The 16,176-nt window shown below is 39.6% G+C and overlaps 2 protein-coding genes across 7 annotated transcripts in view; one reads left to right on the forward strand and one right to left on the reverse strand.

The window, feature by feature from the left end:
* Nucleotides 1–5,795, reverse strand: part of CNST (consortin, connexin sorting protein) — a 49,760-nt gene extending 43,965 nt beyond the window's left edge. For 2 of the 5 annotated variants that reach the window (XM_086878165.1, XM_086878164.1), the window contains exons 1-2: nt 5,489–5,695; nt 3,665–3,761 (exon numbers count right to left, since the gene is read on the reverse strand). The gene's annotated coding sequence lies outside the window, so the exon portion shown is untranslated. Of the gene's footprint in view, nt 1–3,664; nt 3,762–4,775; nt 5,025–5,488 lie in introns of all 5 variants that reach the window. The other 3 variants (XM_086878166.1, XM_086878167.1, XM_086878168.1) reach the window with 3 other exon arrangements.
* On the forward strand, nt 5,659–16,154 carry TFB2M (transcription factor B2, mitochondrial). Of its 2 annotated transcripts, none has more exons than XM_086878170.1 (8): nt 5,659–6,019; nt 6,876–6,964; nt 7,871–8,024; nt 8,439–8,587; nt 10,070–10,159; nt 12,396–12,458; nt 13,725–13,876; nt 15,203–16,154. In XM_086878170.1, the coding sequence occupies exons 1-8, from the start codon at nt 5,725–5,727 to the stop codon at nt 15,387–15,389; spliced, it is 1,179 nt and encodes a 392-aa protein (XP_086734296.1). In that variant the 5' UTR covers nt 5,659–5,724; the 3' UTR covers nt 15,390–16,154. The 2 variants fall into 2 exon arrangements, with proteins under 2 accessions (XP_086734296.1, XP_086734297.1); XM_086878171.1 differs by having other exon boundaries at nt 5,725–6,019; nt 13,728–13,876.
* Nucleotides 16,155–16,176: the final 22 nt, after the last annotated feature.

Consider the following 16,176-nt stretch of genomic DNA (forward strand, 5'->3'; position numbering starts at 1 on the left):
TAAAAACTAATTTCACTTAAAACCCAAAGTGAGCTTGTTTCAATGATACCATGTCAGAAGAAGTTTAACAGCCCATAGAGAAACTGAATGACTATTAGTTCTCCTTGTGTTAATGATGTTATATTTCAATATTAACATAGTAGACTTCAACAGTCTTCCAGGAGAAAAAGAGAAATCCAGGTAAGAAACTAAGCAGTTCCCAAAACAACACTGGATAGAGCAATTTTATAAGCCAACTCTTGCTAAGGAAGATCCTTCCTAGGATCAAATGTGTAAGCTCTGCATGGTGTATGTCACTTTATAAAATAAAGACATGAGTCAGTGAAAATGCCAAAATACTACTGAACAACTGACAAACTTTAATTTCAGGACAAGATGCACCCCAATTTGTTTATTTTGCCAAACTGAGTCAACTGTAAAACTGTAAAAGCAGAATGAACAACACCTGAACTATGATGCAGGTCCAGACGAAATGTTGGTCTGAAGTGATAAGATCATCATGCCCTAACTTAGAGGCTTAAAGCATATAAAATTCCAAGTTATAACCATTAAGAAAGAATCTCCAAAATGTACATTATGAATTTCCATATTATTTCAGTAACATATTCATCAAATGAACCTAAAAATATCTTTTAGTGATTTTAATCCTTTTATTAAATAATTAAATTGATTAAATTTTAGTGAAAATTTTAATTTTTTAAAAATTAAGTAATTAAAAAATTAAATTTAATTTAAAGAAATTTATTTAAAGAAATGAGTAAATAATTCTAGTAGGTGCACTGGCGATTTTAGCCAGTGCTAAACCCACTACATCTTCCTAACATACTCATTTTACCAAGATAAAATGAATACCTAAAATTATTAGTTTTAGGTTTTTTCTTTATGAAAAGTTATTCTGAATGAATCTGAATTTGCCCTGCAGTGTAATATTAATGTTCCAGACAAAAAACCCAAGGAAATGATTGGCATGTACAGAGAAAAGCAGTGCTAAAGCTCACGTTGTAAGGCCACACATTAGCAATTCACTTGGGACAGGTGGAGCAGCGTATTGGAAAACAGTGGAAAAAACTTTACACTCCTAAGCAATTCAGTTCCAAAAAAGCAAGCACACAACAGAATAAAATTTGTCTACAGGAATCTCTGGCACTAACAGCATTTCACCTCTACACTTTCATTATCAGTTAGCCTGACAGTTTTGAGGACATCACAGTTATATTTTAAGTAGATTAATAAGGAAAAAACTAGTAAAAAAATCTTTGGTCCAACAGGCTCTCAAGCAAGGCAACATTTCAAAAGCCTCCCTGATAAAGACCTATGATGAGACAGACATACAAACACATGCTGTGTGAATTTAAGTTGGTAGAACATGGTCACCAGAATTCAGTGAAGAGAAATTCTGAGGGAAATAAACAGAAAAAGCATCTATTTGAATGTTTTCGCTCCTGCCCACAAAGGTTTAATAGCACTTTTTTTTTTTTTCAGGCACACAAAAAATATTTGCAGTAAATTTAGTGCTGATGAAAGATGCCAGATTGATAGCCCTAGGGACTGAGATTCTCTGCACACACAGATAAAGCACAGAGTGAGAAAGTTTGTAACCCTGCCAAGATGCCTTATAATACACAGATTATGCAACCATCTTCACACTACAAAACCTTTCACCTCTCCACTGAAAATGTCAAAAATATTTCTCATTGTTCATTAGAAGGAAAATAAAACATGGACACTGCTGTTAGCATCATCAGGGACAGAATTAAAGGCATCAGATCATTTAAAAAATATTTATTTTTGTTCTGAATGGTTCTTTTGTCAGCTGTGAACTTTGCTGCGGTGTTTGTAAGGCTGCAAAGTCCATCTTCGCCTGGTATGAGAAAGCTTTCCTATTAAACAGCATGGTACTACGTAAGAAAAAGAGCAAAGGAGAGGTTTAATTTTTTTATTCAAATAAACTTATTCTAACATATATGACTACACACCTAGTGCTCAGAAACTCTCAAAGGAGAACTGACTTGATAGTTTCACTAAATTGGTACCTAGGTAGTCACTCTCCAGCGATCTGCACAATTGATCTAATTGACTTTCAATGGACAGTAACTCCGTATTAATCAGGTTTTCAGTGTTGGGCTGGAATCTACATTGTCACGTGGAGCAGGCGAGCATCCAAGGAACCCTGGATTCTAATTTCCCTTGCTACTAATAGCTTGGCCAAACAGCAAAACTCCCCCCACTTCCCTAGCCACTGTCCTCCATCCAAATGTCAAGCCATTTTTAATTGTCAACAGAGGACATGTAGGAAAGAAGTAAGTTAAGGTTTATAGACCATAATGGCTCTAAATACAAAACTGCTAACCTCCTTATAAAGGCAGACTTCCACTTCAAAGGAAGATATCCAACACAACCTAAAGGCTGCGAACTCACTGAATCTCAAACTAGACTGTGTCATAGGATTAAATGCTACTTCAGTTCTTGGGAGATTTCCTTCCTGCATATATGGGCTTGGAGTAGGGGACAGCAATGGCTAGAAAATATGATAAAAGAATGAGGCTACTCTCTGATAGATTTAAAAAAAAAAATTCTTCCTAGAGACTCTTTTCCTGAGTGTGCAATGCTTAGAGCACTTTTGAAGAAATCTCTTACCACTCCTACTATTTTCCTTGGTCACCAACCAAAGCATTACAACAAAATTATTCAAGCATGCTTAATAAAATAAATGAAGACAATAATTCTGTAGCATCCTGCATCTCAGCAAAGGAGAGACATTTATGCCAACTCAAGCATGTAGCAGGTTATTTTACTTTCACAAAAACTGAAGCAAATAGGCTTAAGTGATTCTTTCAGCTCTTCTGTAAAAGAAGCTGTTGAAAGCTTTTTCTAAAATTCACATTAGAGGTGGTATTTGGTAACATGTAAATCTTTCAAACCTAATCCATATTCTGAGCCTTTAAAGGAGACTCTAATGATAAATACCCTCTAGAAGGACAAGGGAAAAATACCATCCTGCAAATTTCCATTCACATACTCATCGCAAGAGACTCATACTTTTCGTGCAAGATAGAAATTCTGCCAAATTTGTACTTAAAATGAAGTATGGGCATAAGAGTCAGAAAAACTGAGATCAAGACTCAGGTACTTCTACAATTTTCACCCTTACTTAGAAATGATTGCAAGTATTTACTATGGCTTAGTGGTTAACACATACCAAAAGAATACCAAAAGACTAGCTTGAAAAATAAGTTTTAAATTGAGCCAAATAAAGGTAAATGCAAAGGGTAGAATCACTGGGGGGGGAAAAAAAAAAACCAAACAAATCTCTTTACTATCTTTTTGACCCATACTACTAATCAGCTCTTTTGGTTCAAGCATAGGCTGGAATCCAAACAAACAGGTAACCCTTTTGATTCCCTCTGATTTATTTCAGGAAACAATAATTAGGAGGAAACAATTTCAGAGCACTCAACAATGCACATAAATTACAAAGACATAAGGTTGTATGAGGTAAGACTGTAAATTCAAATATTTGCATGTGGTGATAGCTGGATTAAACTAGAAAACATAAGCCACAATCAGCCATTCATGAAAAAGTAACTGTTCAAATGTCCCTGTGATACACTTCTAAACAATTTTCTACATTTTAATTTCTAAATTAAAAAAGTATAAAACTTACCATTTTCCTATGGTTTCAACAGTTTGTCAAAGATAATGACCAGGTCATAAAGAGGTAGTCCTTTATGCATGAAAGATTCAGCATATATCTGGCAGTTCTAGCAGGGGGAAAAAAACCAAACCATGAATTTAGCCCACAGACCTGTGATTCAATCCAGGCAAGCACAAAGCCAAAATAAATAATATCATGAACAAAAGTGTATAATTTCTAGTGTATGAAGACTTGTCAGGGCATTTTGTCATTTGGATTTTATTAGCAAACACTCCTTTGAATAATCTCAGTTGCTCTGAACAGCCCACTCAAAGGTGACCCTAGCATTCCTGAGTCTTCCAACTGATAACAAAAATTTCCAAAATTCATTCATTTTACAAAATTCATTCATTATAAACATTCATTAAGTTTAAAACTATACCTAACCTTTCTATGGCCATAGCTGTCAATAAACTTTGATAAGGAATGCTGAATTAGGACGTTACTGAACACTTGTGCTAAGAAAACCAAGTTCTGCTTGATATTCTACAAGTCCTGCAAATTACTGAATTATCAGACTAATTAGTAAGAGAGGGAAAATGCTATTAAAAACATAAAGTCCAGTTTAAAAATGGATTGAGGTCTATCCCATCATCCAGCTGAACAATCTGTCCATTTCCCTTAAGGCACAGGGAAAACTATTAAAGCACTCAGTGTAAAAAGCCAAGAATTTAAAAATAAATTGCAGATATGAAGGACTGCTGCATTTGCTAAGGCATTTTTCTAAATTCAGCCCAGCCATTCTTCGTGCCACATGTAGGTTCCCCAAAAATGGAACAACAAAGCCACGATTTTCTATCCCAATTTCTGTTTTCGAGCGATACACCAAACAAAATTACTTTGTTTAGTAAGTAGGGAAGTGTTAATTTCTCACTTCACAAGCAGAAAAACAAGATACAAGAAATTCAGCAATTTACAGAAAATCATACAGAAAGTCTACTTCTGAACCATTAATTTGAAGACCAGTTGTACCCTGTGATTGCCAGATCCCTCTTGCCTCCTACACAAACGAGACAGGGAGCAGGGAAACGCGTTTGGGAGGATTCTCTCTTCCTTCCCCCATCACACTGCGGCCACTCACCCGCCACTGAAAGGCTTTCGCACAGCATCCCTGAAAGATGAACTCCACTTCGGCAGAACTTGAAAACGTTTTGAAGATGGTCTTAAAGTTATTTCTCGTTCAGGCACTGGGGACGTTGCCGAAAGGACAACGTCACCGCTACCGAAAATCGCAGGTTTAGCCTAAACCGTAGTTGCAACGAGGTGTAGAGCAGACAGAAGCTGGCAAGGACCGACGCCGGGGATCGGCCGGAGCAGAATCCTGCACCTGCTGAGGGCGGCAGGGCGATACAAACAACCCAGTCCCGAAGTGACTATTTAGCTGCAGACGCGGAGATCAAAGACACCCACGAAACACCCGGGCAAACCTCAAACTAAATACGTAGCTCCTGGGACTTCACCGACACACGGAGCACACATCGCTCCACGGGCGCCCGGCAGAGCGCTGCCCGCCGGCCCGAGCCGCCCCTCCCGAGCCGCCCCTCGCCTCAGCCCTGGCTGCGCTCCGCTCCGGGGGCACCGCGCCGGGGGCAGGGGCACCTGTCCAGCCCGGCCGAGGCGGGCAGCGCGCCCAGCACCGGCTCCTTCCCGCCGCCCGCCCGGCGGCCCTAACCCGCCCCTGGAGCGCCCGGTGGCGGCCGACACAAGCAGAAGGCGGCGGCGGTGCGCGGCAGCGGGGGAAGCATCTCGCCTTCCCCTCCTCCTCCCCCTGCGGATAAGCCGCTGTCAGCTCACCTCAGCTCCGCGGCGGCTCGGGCGGCCGGGACCCGCCAGCCGGCATGGCGTGGAGGCGCGGGGGCTGGTGCTGCCGCAAGCCGCCGGCGGTGCGGGGCGGGCACCATAGAGAGGGCGGGCGGCGGGAGGAGAGCCCTCCGACGGCGGAGCGGAAGCGCGCTGGAGAGGCCGGGCAGAGGAGGAAGTGACGCCCCGGTTGCCGCGGCGATCACGCACCCGGAGCCGGCGGCGCGGCGATGCTGTCGGGCCGGGCCCCGCTGGGCGCCGCGGGCTGCGGCCGCCTGCTGGCAGCGGGGCTGCGCCCGCTGCTCTGCGGGCTGTCGCCGTGCTGGATGACGGCGGGGCGGCAGTACCCGGCCCTGCGGGTAGCGGAGCCGGGGAAGGAGAAGCGGCTGGTGCATAAGGAGCAGCGGAGCAGCCTCGTGGTCCGCCGCTTCATCGCCTGCCCGCAGCTGGCGCGCACCGTGCGGCGCTGCCTGAAGCGCGGAGCCGGCCCCGGCCCCCAGCCCCTCCTGCTCGAGTTCGCGCCTGGTGAGCTGCCCCGAGGCTCCGGCGCGCCCCAATGACCTTGGGGCGTCAGTGCGAGCTGCCGCCTTCGCCCCCGGCCGTGCTGGCAGCCCGGCCCCGCCAAGCGCTGGTTGTGGTGCTGCTGCGGGAAGGGGCTGGAGCTCGGCCTCTCCCGGGATTTCTGGCGGGGGCGGCAGCTGCGTTGTGCTCCGGCGCTGCCCCGGCTGGGAGCTGTCCCGGACCCGCGGCCCGGCACCTTCCCCGGACACGTGGGTGCGGGCCCCGGAGTGTGCCTGAGGGGGTCCATTTATGCTGAGCTTGGGCAGTGAGTGAGGGTGCCGTCTGCAGGCTTGAGTCACTCGTGCTAAAACTTTGCTGTAGAGTGACTAGAGATGTCATTTTCTGTTAGGTTGTACTTTGATTTTGTGGGTGAACTTTATCAGTAACAGCACATCCAGGATTACGGGCTATGGCAAAACCTCTGCAGTTACCTAATGATTGAGGTTTGGGTTTTTTTGTTTACATTTCTGCAGAATGTATTTTAGGGATAATATGGGTAAGGTTTCACAGTATATTACAGTTGACAGAAGAAAAAAAATAATAGAAATATTTGAAACGTTATTTCCAGCGCTGGTCAGTATCTAATTTTAATGCTGTTATTAGTGTTATACAGTGAGAAATCTCGGGCAGGCTGCCTGTAAATCATTTCTCTAACTCTTGTTTTGAAGTGTGTTTAACAAGCACAAGCTATCTCATGTTGAAGGTGATATGTCCTGAGTGTTGTGTTGGGGAAGTCACTAAAGGAAATCACTTAGAAACAAGGAGGCACTTTAAAATTTATTCATTTAAATTTTATTTATTTTTTATTTTCCTATTTCAGGTCCTGGAATTTTGACTCGATCTCTGCTTGATGCGGGTTTTAGAGTGGTAGCTCTGGAAAGTAACTCAGATTTTTTTACAGATTTACAGGTATACTTTTGATTCAGTTTCACGTTTCTAAAAATTAAAGGGAAAATGAGAAATTAGCTTAAATTGTTATGTAATTGTTGGATCAAAAAGGTATTAGGCAGTGATTGTAACATCTGACATAATGTGTAATAACAGTATGTAGTTTGGTACTGTACATCACAAATGCAGAATGTTTTTTAATTTTGCCATTTTGTGTATGTGGGAATTCAAGTTCATACACGGTCTTTCTATGCATAAATTTGAAACTAATCGGAGTCATTGTAGATGTTTATGTTTAAGCAAGAGTTCTGTAGGAAGCTGTAAGAAATCTGTAAAAATACTCTTAGTTATTCTGATTATCTCACTGTTTTATTTAATCTATTGTCCTACAATTGATATTTACATGTGTTGTCCTCTCCTGCTTCTCTGGGCTTTGCATGGATTCAAAGGGGGTCAGAGACAGAGCTGCACAAGTTGCTCTAGAAGGTTTGCATTATAGTGCTTGTTTGAAACCAGTAACTCTCACCTGACTTAAAATGTGTATGAAAGGTATCCTCTCCACAGATATGAAGAATTCTAGCTTTAAATTGTTAAAATAAGTGGTTTGTTTAGTTGAGTATAGTTGTTTGTTTTCTTAGAAACATTGCAGAACATCTTACTAGTTTAAGAATGTGGTTTAAAGCTCAAGTTGAACAGCACAAAGAAATGTCAAAATGCCCTGCACAGTGAAGGGGGCAATTATTTTTATCAGCTGAAAGAAAGAAGCTATTATTTTTATTAGCTGTAAGAAGCAGCTCTGGGGTTTGACTCTTGTTGATTGGGTAACAATTTTAGGTAATGCATGAGCATATTTTTTGTTTGGGTTAGATGTTTTGCAAAACTAGTTACCGTATCCAGATTTCTTCAACTAAAGTTATTTTTATTCAGTCCCTAGAGGATAGCCTGGATGGGCAGTTAAAGGTGATTCATGGTGACTTCTTCAGACTGGATCCTTTGGCAAAGGGAGCTTTGAAACCACCTGCTTTGTCTTCTGACAAACTTTTTGAAACCATGGGCGTAGCAGCAGTTCCTTGGAGGGCAGGTATATGTTTATGATCCCACATGTTACAAACACGTTTGAAGCATGCATAGGCAGTTTGGCAAAATCTTTGGGATTTGCTTGAGGTGTATGTTCTGTTTAATACACATGCTGGATTAATGGATACTGTTTTATACATTTCAGCTTCTCTTAAGAGTCATGATAGCTTCAGAACGCCTCCTTCCCTTCCCCCCATGACAATATCAGATAATTAGGTATTTTCTTGACATTTAAAGTTTTAGTCTAATGCAAACTAGGCTTAGCTTTGACTAAGGCTTGTATGGTATTCATTCTTGAACAACATAAATTCACAGACTATCTTCTCTTAATTGTTTGTAGTTTAGACATTAGAATTAATGAGACTGTCTAATACATACCGCAAAATCTTAAAGAAACCTTTGCTATTGTGTGAAACAGATGTTCCTTTGAAAGTTTTCGGAATTGTTCCACAACCATTGGAAAGAAACAGACTTTGGAGACTTCTTTTTGCCATGTATGAATGCAGCTCCATATACAGATACGGAAGAGTAGAACTCAACCTCTTTATAAGTGAAAAAGAGTACACGGTACGTGCAAGGCATTTTACAGGTAATGAAGGTGCAGTGCTTCAGAGAACAAAAACCCATTTGTATTGTATACTTAAGGTTTTTGCTAGCAAAATTTTTTCTACCCCAATTTTTAAGTATTGTCAGTTTCCTACTTGTTTGCTTCATGCAGTGATAGCACTGTTAAGAAACATTCTGTTGTCATATAACCACAGATATTACAAATGTGAAGTCTGGTCCTTGAGAAGTATATGCAACAGCAGACTAGCTGTTTTCCATTGTAAATTGTGAGGTGATTAAATTCTGTGCCATGCTTTTGCAACAAGTTTGTTTACTAGTTACAGCTAATAGTTAAGGAAGACTGAATTCAAAACACCAATACACAAGTGAAGAGGATTCCGAGTCACTAAATACCAATACAGTGAGATGCACTTGTCCTCTTGAGTTGTTTTGTATGCAGTACTGAAAAGAATAGAGGCAAAATATAATGATTTACAGTCCTTTTCATTAATGCCCTGTTAACTAAAGTGCAGGACCTTTTCCCGATTACATATTCCTAATTTATGCTGTCCCAAAGTTCTAGAACTGTACTTACACTACAAGGATGCCTTTTTTCCCTCGTCCCCCCGCCCCAAAACTGGGACATTTGTACAGAGTCATAAACCTTTAATTACTTGAAGTAGACAAGGACTTCCAGGTCTGCTAACACAACCAGTGTTGTGTCTAACACCCCACTGAAAAAAATTAAACGCTTTAAGTATATTCTTCTGTGAAATGACAAGTTGGACACCACTGAAATATCCACTTTTATATTATGTTTTAATGGTAAGATTTTTAACTAAATAAAGGGCAGCCTATTCATTTTAGGCAGACTCTGTTTCATGTTTATATTTTTTTATTTTATTTTCTGGTTATAATGTGAACTCTGTTACGTAAGAGTTGTGTAGTAAAAGCTATTGGAACCTTTTTTAAGCAGGCATTGTTGACTCCTTTTTGTTGGTTGTTTTTGCTTTTTATCGTATGACAAGGCTGTGTAAATCTATTACATGAAGTTAAATCTCCCTACTACAATTTACTTCTTTCCTTGTCTTTCGTGAGAATAATCACAAGCTTTTATTTTTTTCTTGCCCTAAGAGTTGTTTGATTTGTTTGATCCTGACATCGATCAGGATGATGGCTGTGCAAGTTGCTTAATGTTCATTGAGGTCACCTGATGTTTTACTTACTATGCTTTGTGTGTCTTCTTGGTAATATTATCTTATCAGTGCAAGCTGATAACTCAACTGAAGTTACCATTTATATATGAAATCTGATCCTTATTTCTCTTCTATGTGAAACTTTGCTGCCTTAAAAGGGACCACAGAGGTTCACACATAGTTCAGTTATCCAAATAACTGCTGTGAAGAAATACTTGCAATATTACAATGTCTTTTAGACATTACTTAGATAAAGACAGTCTTGGTTTCTGCAACAACAATGTTTGCTCTTTGCCATTTTTTTTAGATATTAACAGCAAAGCCTGGGAATTCGAAGATTTATCAAGCACTCACTGTACTTGCACAACTAGGGTATGAAATTGAACTAATGCATAAGGTAAGAATTTTGTACCAGCCGACATGGCCTAATGCTATGGATGTGCATTTAGAAAAGGGTTTATAGTGGTTTACTGTGGCAAACTAATTGGAAGCTAATTTGATGTTTAAATCAGTTGGAGAACAGTTGAAAACTTTTGTAAAAAGCTAAAATAGTCATGTTTTGTGTAAAATTTTTTCAATTAAGCAACATTGTTACTCACTATGATGCCAGTGTTTTCACTGCAAGCCATTGTACTCAAACACATTTATTTTCAGAAACTGGTAGAAAAAAAAGAGATGTTTACAGACCAGATAAACCTTTTCCATTTTGCTAATGGTCGTGTGAAACTAGAAGTCTGCTTTTCCAATCTGTCATACTCTGCTCTTTGTTATATCCTCTGAATTTTGCCATCATATATGCTTTTGACTTCCTAAGCTGTGTTCAGTTGAAATTTTTTTGAGTCTTGGTGCTTTAATGTTCCAAGCATACCTACTTCTCCTACTAGTCAGTACCTTCTTACCTTGTGAAACATGCCATGGTGTAGTTTTAAAAATTTTTTTAATGTTGTCCCCCCAGTTCCCCATGAGCACATGGCCATCAACTTTCAGTTAGTTTATGCTTTTCAGATTTATCTTCATGCTCTCTTTTTCTGGGAACTTACCTTCATAATTTAAATGTTTTGCTAACCTAAAATTAGGCTTCACTGTCCACTGTTTTCCAAATACCTTATACTACGAAGTATATATTAAGGTAAATATTAAGAAGTTGAAGAATAGTACTTTTTGAAGGTGGTCACTTGAATAACAGGGATAAAGTAGAAGTGGGGGCATTTGATGTCTCTTTTGCCTCAGTCATTAATAATACTGATAATTTAATAGTACAGCCTCAGGCTGCCTGGCCCCTTTAGCAAAAGGACCATGAGTGTGAGAACAGTGACTTTGCGTTTATGGAGGTTGAAACTGTAAGGGCCCAGCTGTATCAGCTGAATGTTCTCAGGTCCATGGGGCCTGATGGAATTCATCTCAGAATTTTGAGGAGCTAGTGAAGTTATGGCAGGACCTCTCTTGATCAGGTACCAAAGGTCTTGGGAGTCTGGGGAGGTGCCTGCTGACTGAAGCAGGCCAATGTTATTCCACATCCTCCTACAAAAAATAGTGTGAGGGAAGACCCCATGAACTACAGACTTATTAATCTGTCTTCTAACCTCAGTACCTGCAACCATTATGGAGTACCAGATTCTACTGGGTACTATTGAAAGGCATTTGAAGAATAATGCACTCATCAGACACAGTTAAAATGGGTTCACAAAGGAAAATCTGATTTAATTCATTAGACATCCTACTCTGATAAGGTCACCTGCCCAGTGGATGAAGGGAAGATGGTGGATGCAATTTTTCTGGATTCTAGGGAGGCTTTTGATACTGCCCCTCCCAGCATCTTTCTGGAAAAGCTGTCCAGCTGTGAGATGAGTGGGTTCAGGGTGCGCTGGGTGAAGAACTGGCTGAAGGGCAGAGCTCAGAGGACTGGACTGATTTGGGCTACACCTGGCTGGCCACTGGTCACCTGGGGCTGCTGGTTGGCAGCAGCTCAGTCTGAGTCAGCAGGGTGTGCCCTGGCAGCCAGGAGGGCAAACTGCACCCTGGGGTGCCTCAAACAGCATCATCAGCCTGTGGAGAAAGGTGGTTGTCCCACTGAATTCAGCATTGGTGCAGCCTCACCTTGAGTACTTGGGCAGTTCTGGGCTCCACAATTTAAGAAGGATGTGAAGGTTCTTGTTTGCATCCAGAGGACAGCAACAAAACCAGTGAAAGGACCAGAAGGGAATGTCCCATGAGGAGCAGCTGAGGGCTTTGGGCTTGTGTTGTTTGGAGCCAATGAGGCTGAGGGGTGACCTCACGGCACTCCACAGCTTTCTGAGGAGGGGAAGGGGAGAGGGAGGTCCTGAGCTCTTCTCCCTGGTATCCACCGATAGGAGGTATGGAAGTGGTTCAAAGCTGTGCCAGGGGAGGTTTAGACTGTGCATTAAACACTTCTTTACGGAGAGGGTGGTCAAAGAGTGTAACAGGCTTCCCAGAAAGATCATCAATGCCCCAAGCCGGTCAGCATTAAAGAGAACATTTGGACATGCTTTAACTTGGCTAGCTTTGAATTGCTCAGGCAGTTGGACTAGATGATCACTGTAGGTACCTTCCAACTGAAATAGTCTATTCCATTCTAACAAAACACTTTATAATACATTTGCTTCCTGCCATAGGAACCTTGGTCTTCATTTGCAACTAATTTGAAAAATGGGGCACTGGCGATACCAAAATCTGTGGTAAGATTGCTGTATACACTTTTCTTCTGAAGATGAAGCTAAACTACTTTTAATTAAAGGTTAAAGTAACTTTATAGCAGCATTTACAGGTATATTTTTAAGAGCTGTTCTAATTAAAATGTAAGCCAGCATAGAGATCCATCAAAAGTGAAGAATTGTTATTATCTTAGAAACTTAAATATCTTTATTAGTTATCGTAAAGAACTAATATCTTTATTGTCCATGAAGGAAAAAAAACAGTGAATAAACAGCATAAAGGAATATGAATAGGTAAAGTATTTTCCAGAGAAAGTTACTGATAGTCACATCTACCTGCTCGAACAAAACAAGTGTTACCACAGTTAATAACACCATCGGAATGCTGCTGATTTTGATTAAAATAGTTATTCACATGTCTATTATAGATTTCATGTGGAAGTCAATTGTGGAAAAGCATGGGTCTCCAAACTTAAATCTGGGAAGTGCAAAAATACCTGTAAAGTTATAGTTTAAGTGTAGAGTTATTTACTTCTCTCCTTTGGAGAAGTAATGATGTTCCTTTGTATAATAAAGGGGTGTTCCTATTTAATTCTGATAATATAAAAACATGTTTACTTAATATTTTTAAGTTTCACACTCCCCAGAAAACTGCTATGGTGCTGTATTGAGTGTAGTTTGCAATATTTCTGTAATATGTAAGTGACTGAGTGTGCCTTACATGCTTAGTTGTGTTGCTGAAAAGCCATGTAGAGAGGGTCATCAGGTGGGCCATGCAAGGTGTACTAAGACAGCTTTAGAAGTACAAATGTCAGATCTAATATATCCATTTTTGCCAATACAGAAGTACATTTATTTCAGTTGAAGAGTCCACTTTATCCCAGTTTAACAAAATCCTCATGCTGCAATAGTATCTTTGTGTTACGTTCATATAATTCCATCTTTATGTATAAAAGGCAGGTCTGATACCTTGCATAGGAAAGGAATACACTAGGCCATATAATATCTTGAAAACTCACATCAAGCTTGTATTGTCTATTTAAACTAAGAAAGTCCAGTTTTAAAGTATAGAAATAAACTCCAAGTGATAGTATATTTCTCTCATTTTCTATTTCCTTTTCTGTTTGAGGCACAGGGAGGTGAAAGCCTCATCTTCCAATGGGATTATCTTGTTAAGACTTTTTTCATAAGAAATGTTACTGGTGGCAAAGATGAAACTCTTAGCATAAGATAGATACTGTCTTAAAAAGTGATTTTTTCAGTGACTTACTTATTCTGTTTTTCTTGCAGCAGGTGCCAAATGACCATTTATGTTTGGTACGACTGACTCCTCAGCAAAATCTATTTACAGGAGGCTTGAAGCCCTCAAATGCATCTACTTTTATTTTCATGGTGAAACAGTCTTTTGCTAAGCCTAAGTCTAGACTTACTGATAGATTAAAGTAAGTAAGAATTGCAGTTTTTATACTTCACATAAATATATGAAAATATAAAAATATGTTCCCAAAGCAGTATTTATTTGCAAATGAAATACAGCCTTTTAAAAATTTAATTAATTTTTAATTTATCATCAACATGTAGAATAGAAGATTTCATTTGTGCAATCTATCATACAGTATTTTGGGGACTGTTCCTGTCAGGAAGGTTGGCAAGTATTTAGAATTTGTATATGCAGTAATTCCTGTACTTCCCATGGAGCTTAGGTCATGTATCTGCAAGAAGTTTTCACTTACTTTACAGATACAATAAGAAAGCCACCAAGATTTTTGCAGTTACAGAAAAAAAAAGCTGAAAGACATTCAGCTTGTAACAGACATCAAAGTCACACTAATAAAAACAGCTGAAGGTTCTAGAAGGTGGAATGGGGATGTCCTCAAATGGCTGTTATCTAATTAAAAAATTAGGCTTTGTACTTTACCAATTATGCAAACCATTCATTTTTCTTTATGATCATTAGATTTCTGTTTCCCAGAAATGGAAGGTGTTCACAGTCTGGAAAGCATTGACTTCTTGCTGATGAAAATAATGAATATATTCCTCATTTGCTTATAGTAGCTTATGAAAGTTAATTTCCAGAAAGGGAGAAAAAATAAGCTACTAAATTCCTGTACTCTCTTAGCAAAGGCAAGTTAAAGAGCCTTAATGGATTTCTTTCTTAAAGCTCAGTGGTATAGCTCATCTTCACTTGATCCTTCAGCCAGGAATTAGAAGGCTTCTAATATGCATCTTGTGTATATTTATACACTCCTTTCCTGTCAGGGAAATAGTTAATGTATGTGCACATTTATAAAAGTATAGCTTTCCTAGCAAAAGATGTAGATGGGGTGAGGGTGGATACATCTGTTTATGTATAGAAGAAAATACCTGGGAGGTGTAAGTCACTAGTTCATGCTATACTGAGTCACCCTTGGCTTTAATTTCTCCAGCATTGAAACACCCTTTTTAGGCTGTAATGCCTGTTACTGACTTACGCATTTAGGGTGGATGAGGAAGAGAGAGTGCCTATCCTGTAATGAGGAGGTTTATGTGGTTTGGTATTCTCTATGTGTGCTGGGGGCTTTATTTGCTATTTTTAATAGCAGAGGTTTCTTCCTGTTTGCAGTATGGATTGAAAGGAACTTGTGTTGCAAGAAGAGGTTGCAACACAACCTCTAGAGGTTCTAGAAGCTGTGAAAGAGTGAAGTGGACCTTCAGATAATGTTTCTTGCTTTTTAGTTTTTCACAGAAAGAAATGGTCCATTATGATTTTGTTTGTTTGTTTGTTTCAGTTCATGGAGCTTGGACAATAGTGACACATTACTGAAAGCACTAGAAATTCCCAAAAATGCTGCAATGTGTAACTTGTATCCAGAAGACTATAAGCGTCTTTTTGAGGCTTTGCAAAACTCCGATATGTTTGCTGAAACCTTGTTCCATGATGAAGTCTTGGCAAGTACAAGGATCATGAACTTATAAATCTAAAGCTTTTGGAAGATCACCTTTGCTTCTGGAAGATTACTTTGATAAAAAGTGATTTAAATAAAATCGGAGATACTGTTAGCTAGATGATTTCCTGTCCAAACAGGAAAAATTTAGCAAGTAACAAGAGCCCTTCTACATAGGATGAAAGTAATGATTCATTTATCTTTCACAATCCTGTCTGGAATCGACAAGCTTTGCACACAATCCTGTCTGATATGGACAAGCTTTGAAACTTTTGCAGGAGCTTATTAGCTTGTGCTACTGTTGGATGTACCACTTAAATGCAACTTTTTGTTACACTGTTGATGCATATTTTCAACATTTGAAAAAAATTACCAGACCAAATTATCTGTGTGGTTTTTATTTTAGTGCTTAATGATTTGAATGCCCTTTTGACAGATTCACAAAATACAAAGTTCTTTACAACCACTGAGTCTGCTACATTGTCTGCTTTTCTGAATTTGCAGCCTAAAGTCAACATAATGCTGATAAATTAATTGTGAGTGGTATGTTAATAGAAGATATGGTAATGACAGGGTGATAAAACATTAACTGAGAGTTGCTTTAAATAAAGATTGTGTATGTCCCTGAGGAAAAGTTGTAACAGTTATTTCTTTTGAAAATAACAGGGGCAACCTGTACTAGTTTATAATATAATACACAAACACATGTGTCTAGGGATTATTTTGGGTCTGAAAGTTACCAGAATATTCAGTGATGTATAAATGATTTTAAAAAATAAAATCGTCTTACTTGAAACCTTTGCCAATATCTTTAATTT

The sequence above is a fragment of the Cyanistes caeruleus genome, chromosome 2 (genome assembly GCF_971803275.1).
Source record: "Cyanistes caeruleus chromosome 2, bCyaCae1.hap1.1, whole genome shotgun sequence".
Lineage (NCBI taxonomy): Eukaryota > Metazoa > Chordata > Aves > Passeriformes > Paridae > Cyanistes > Cyanistes caeruleus.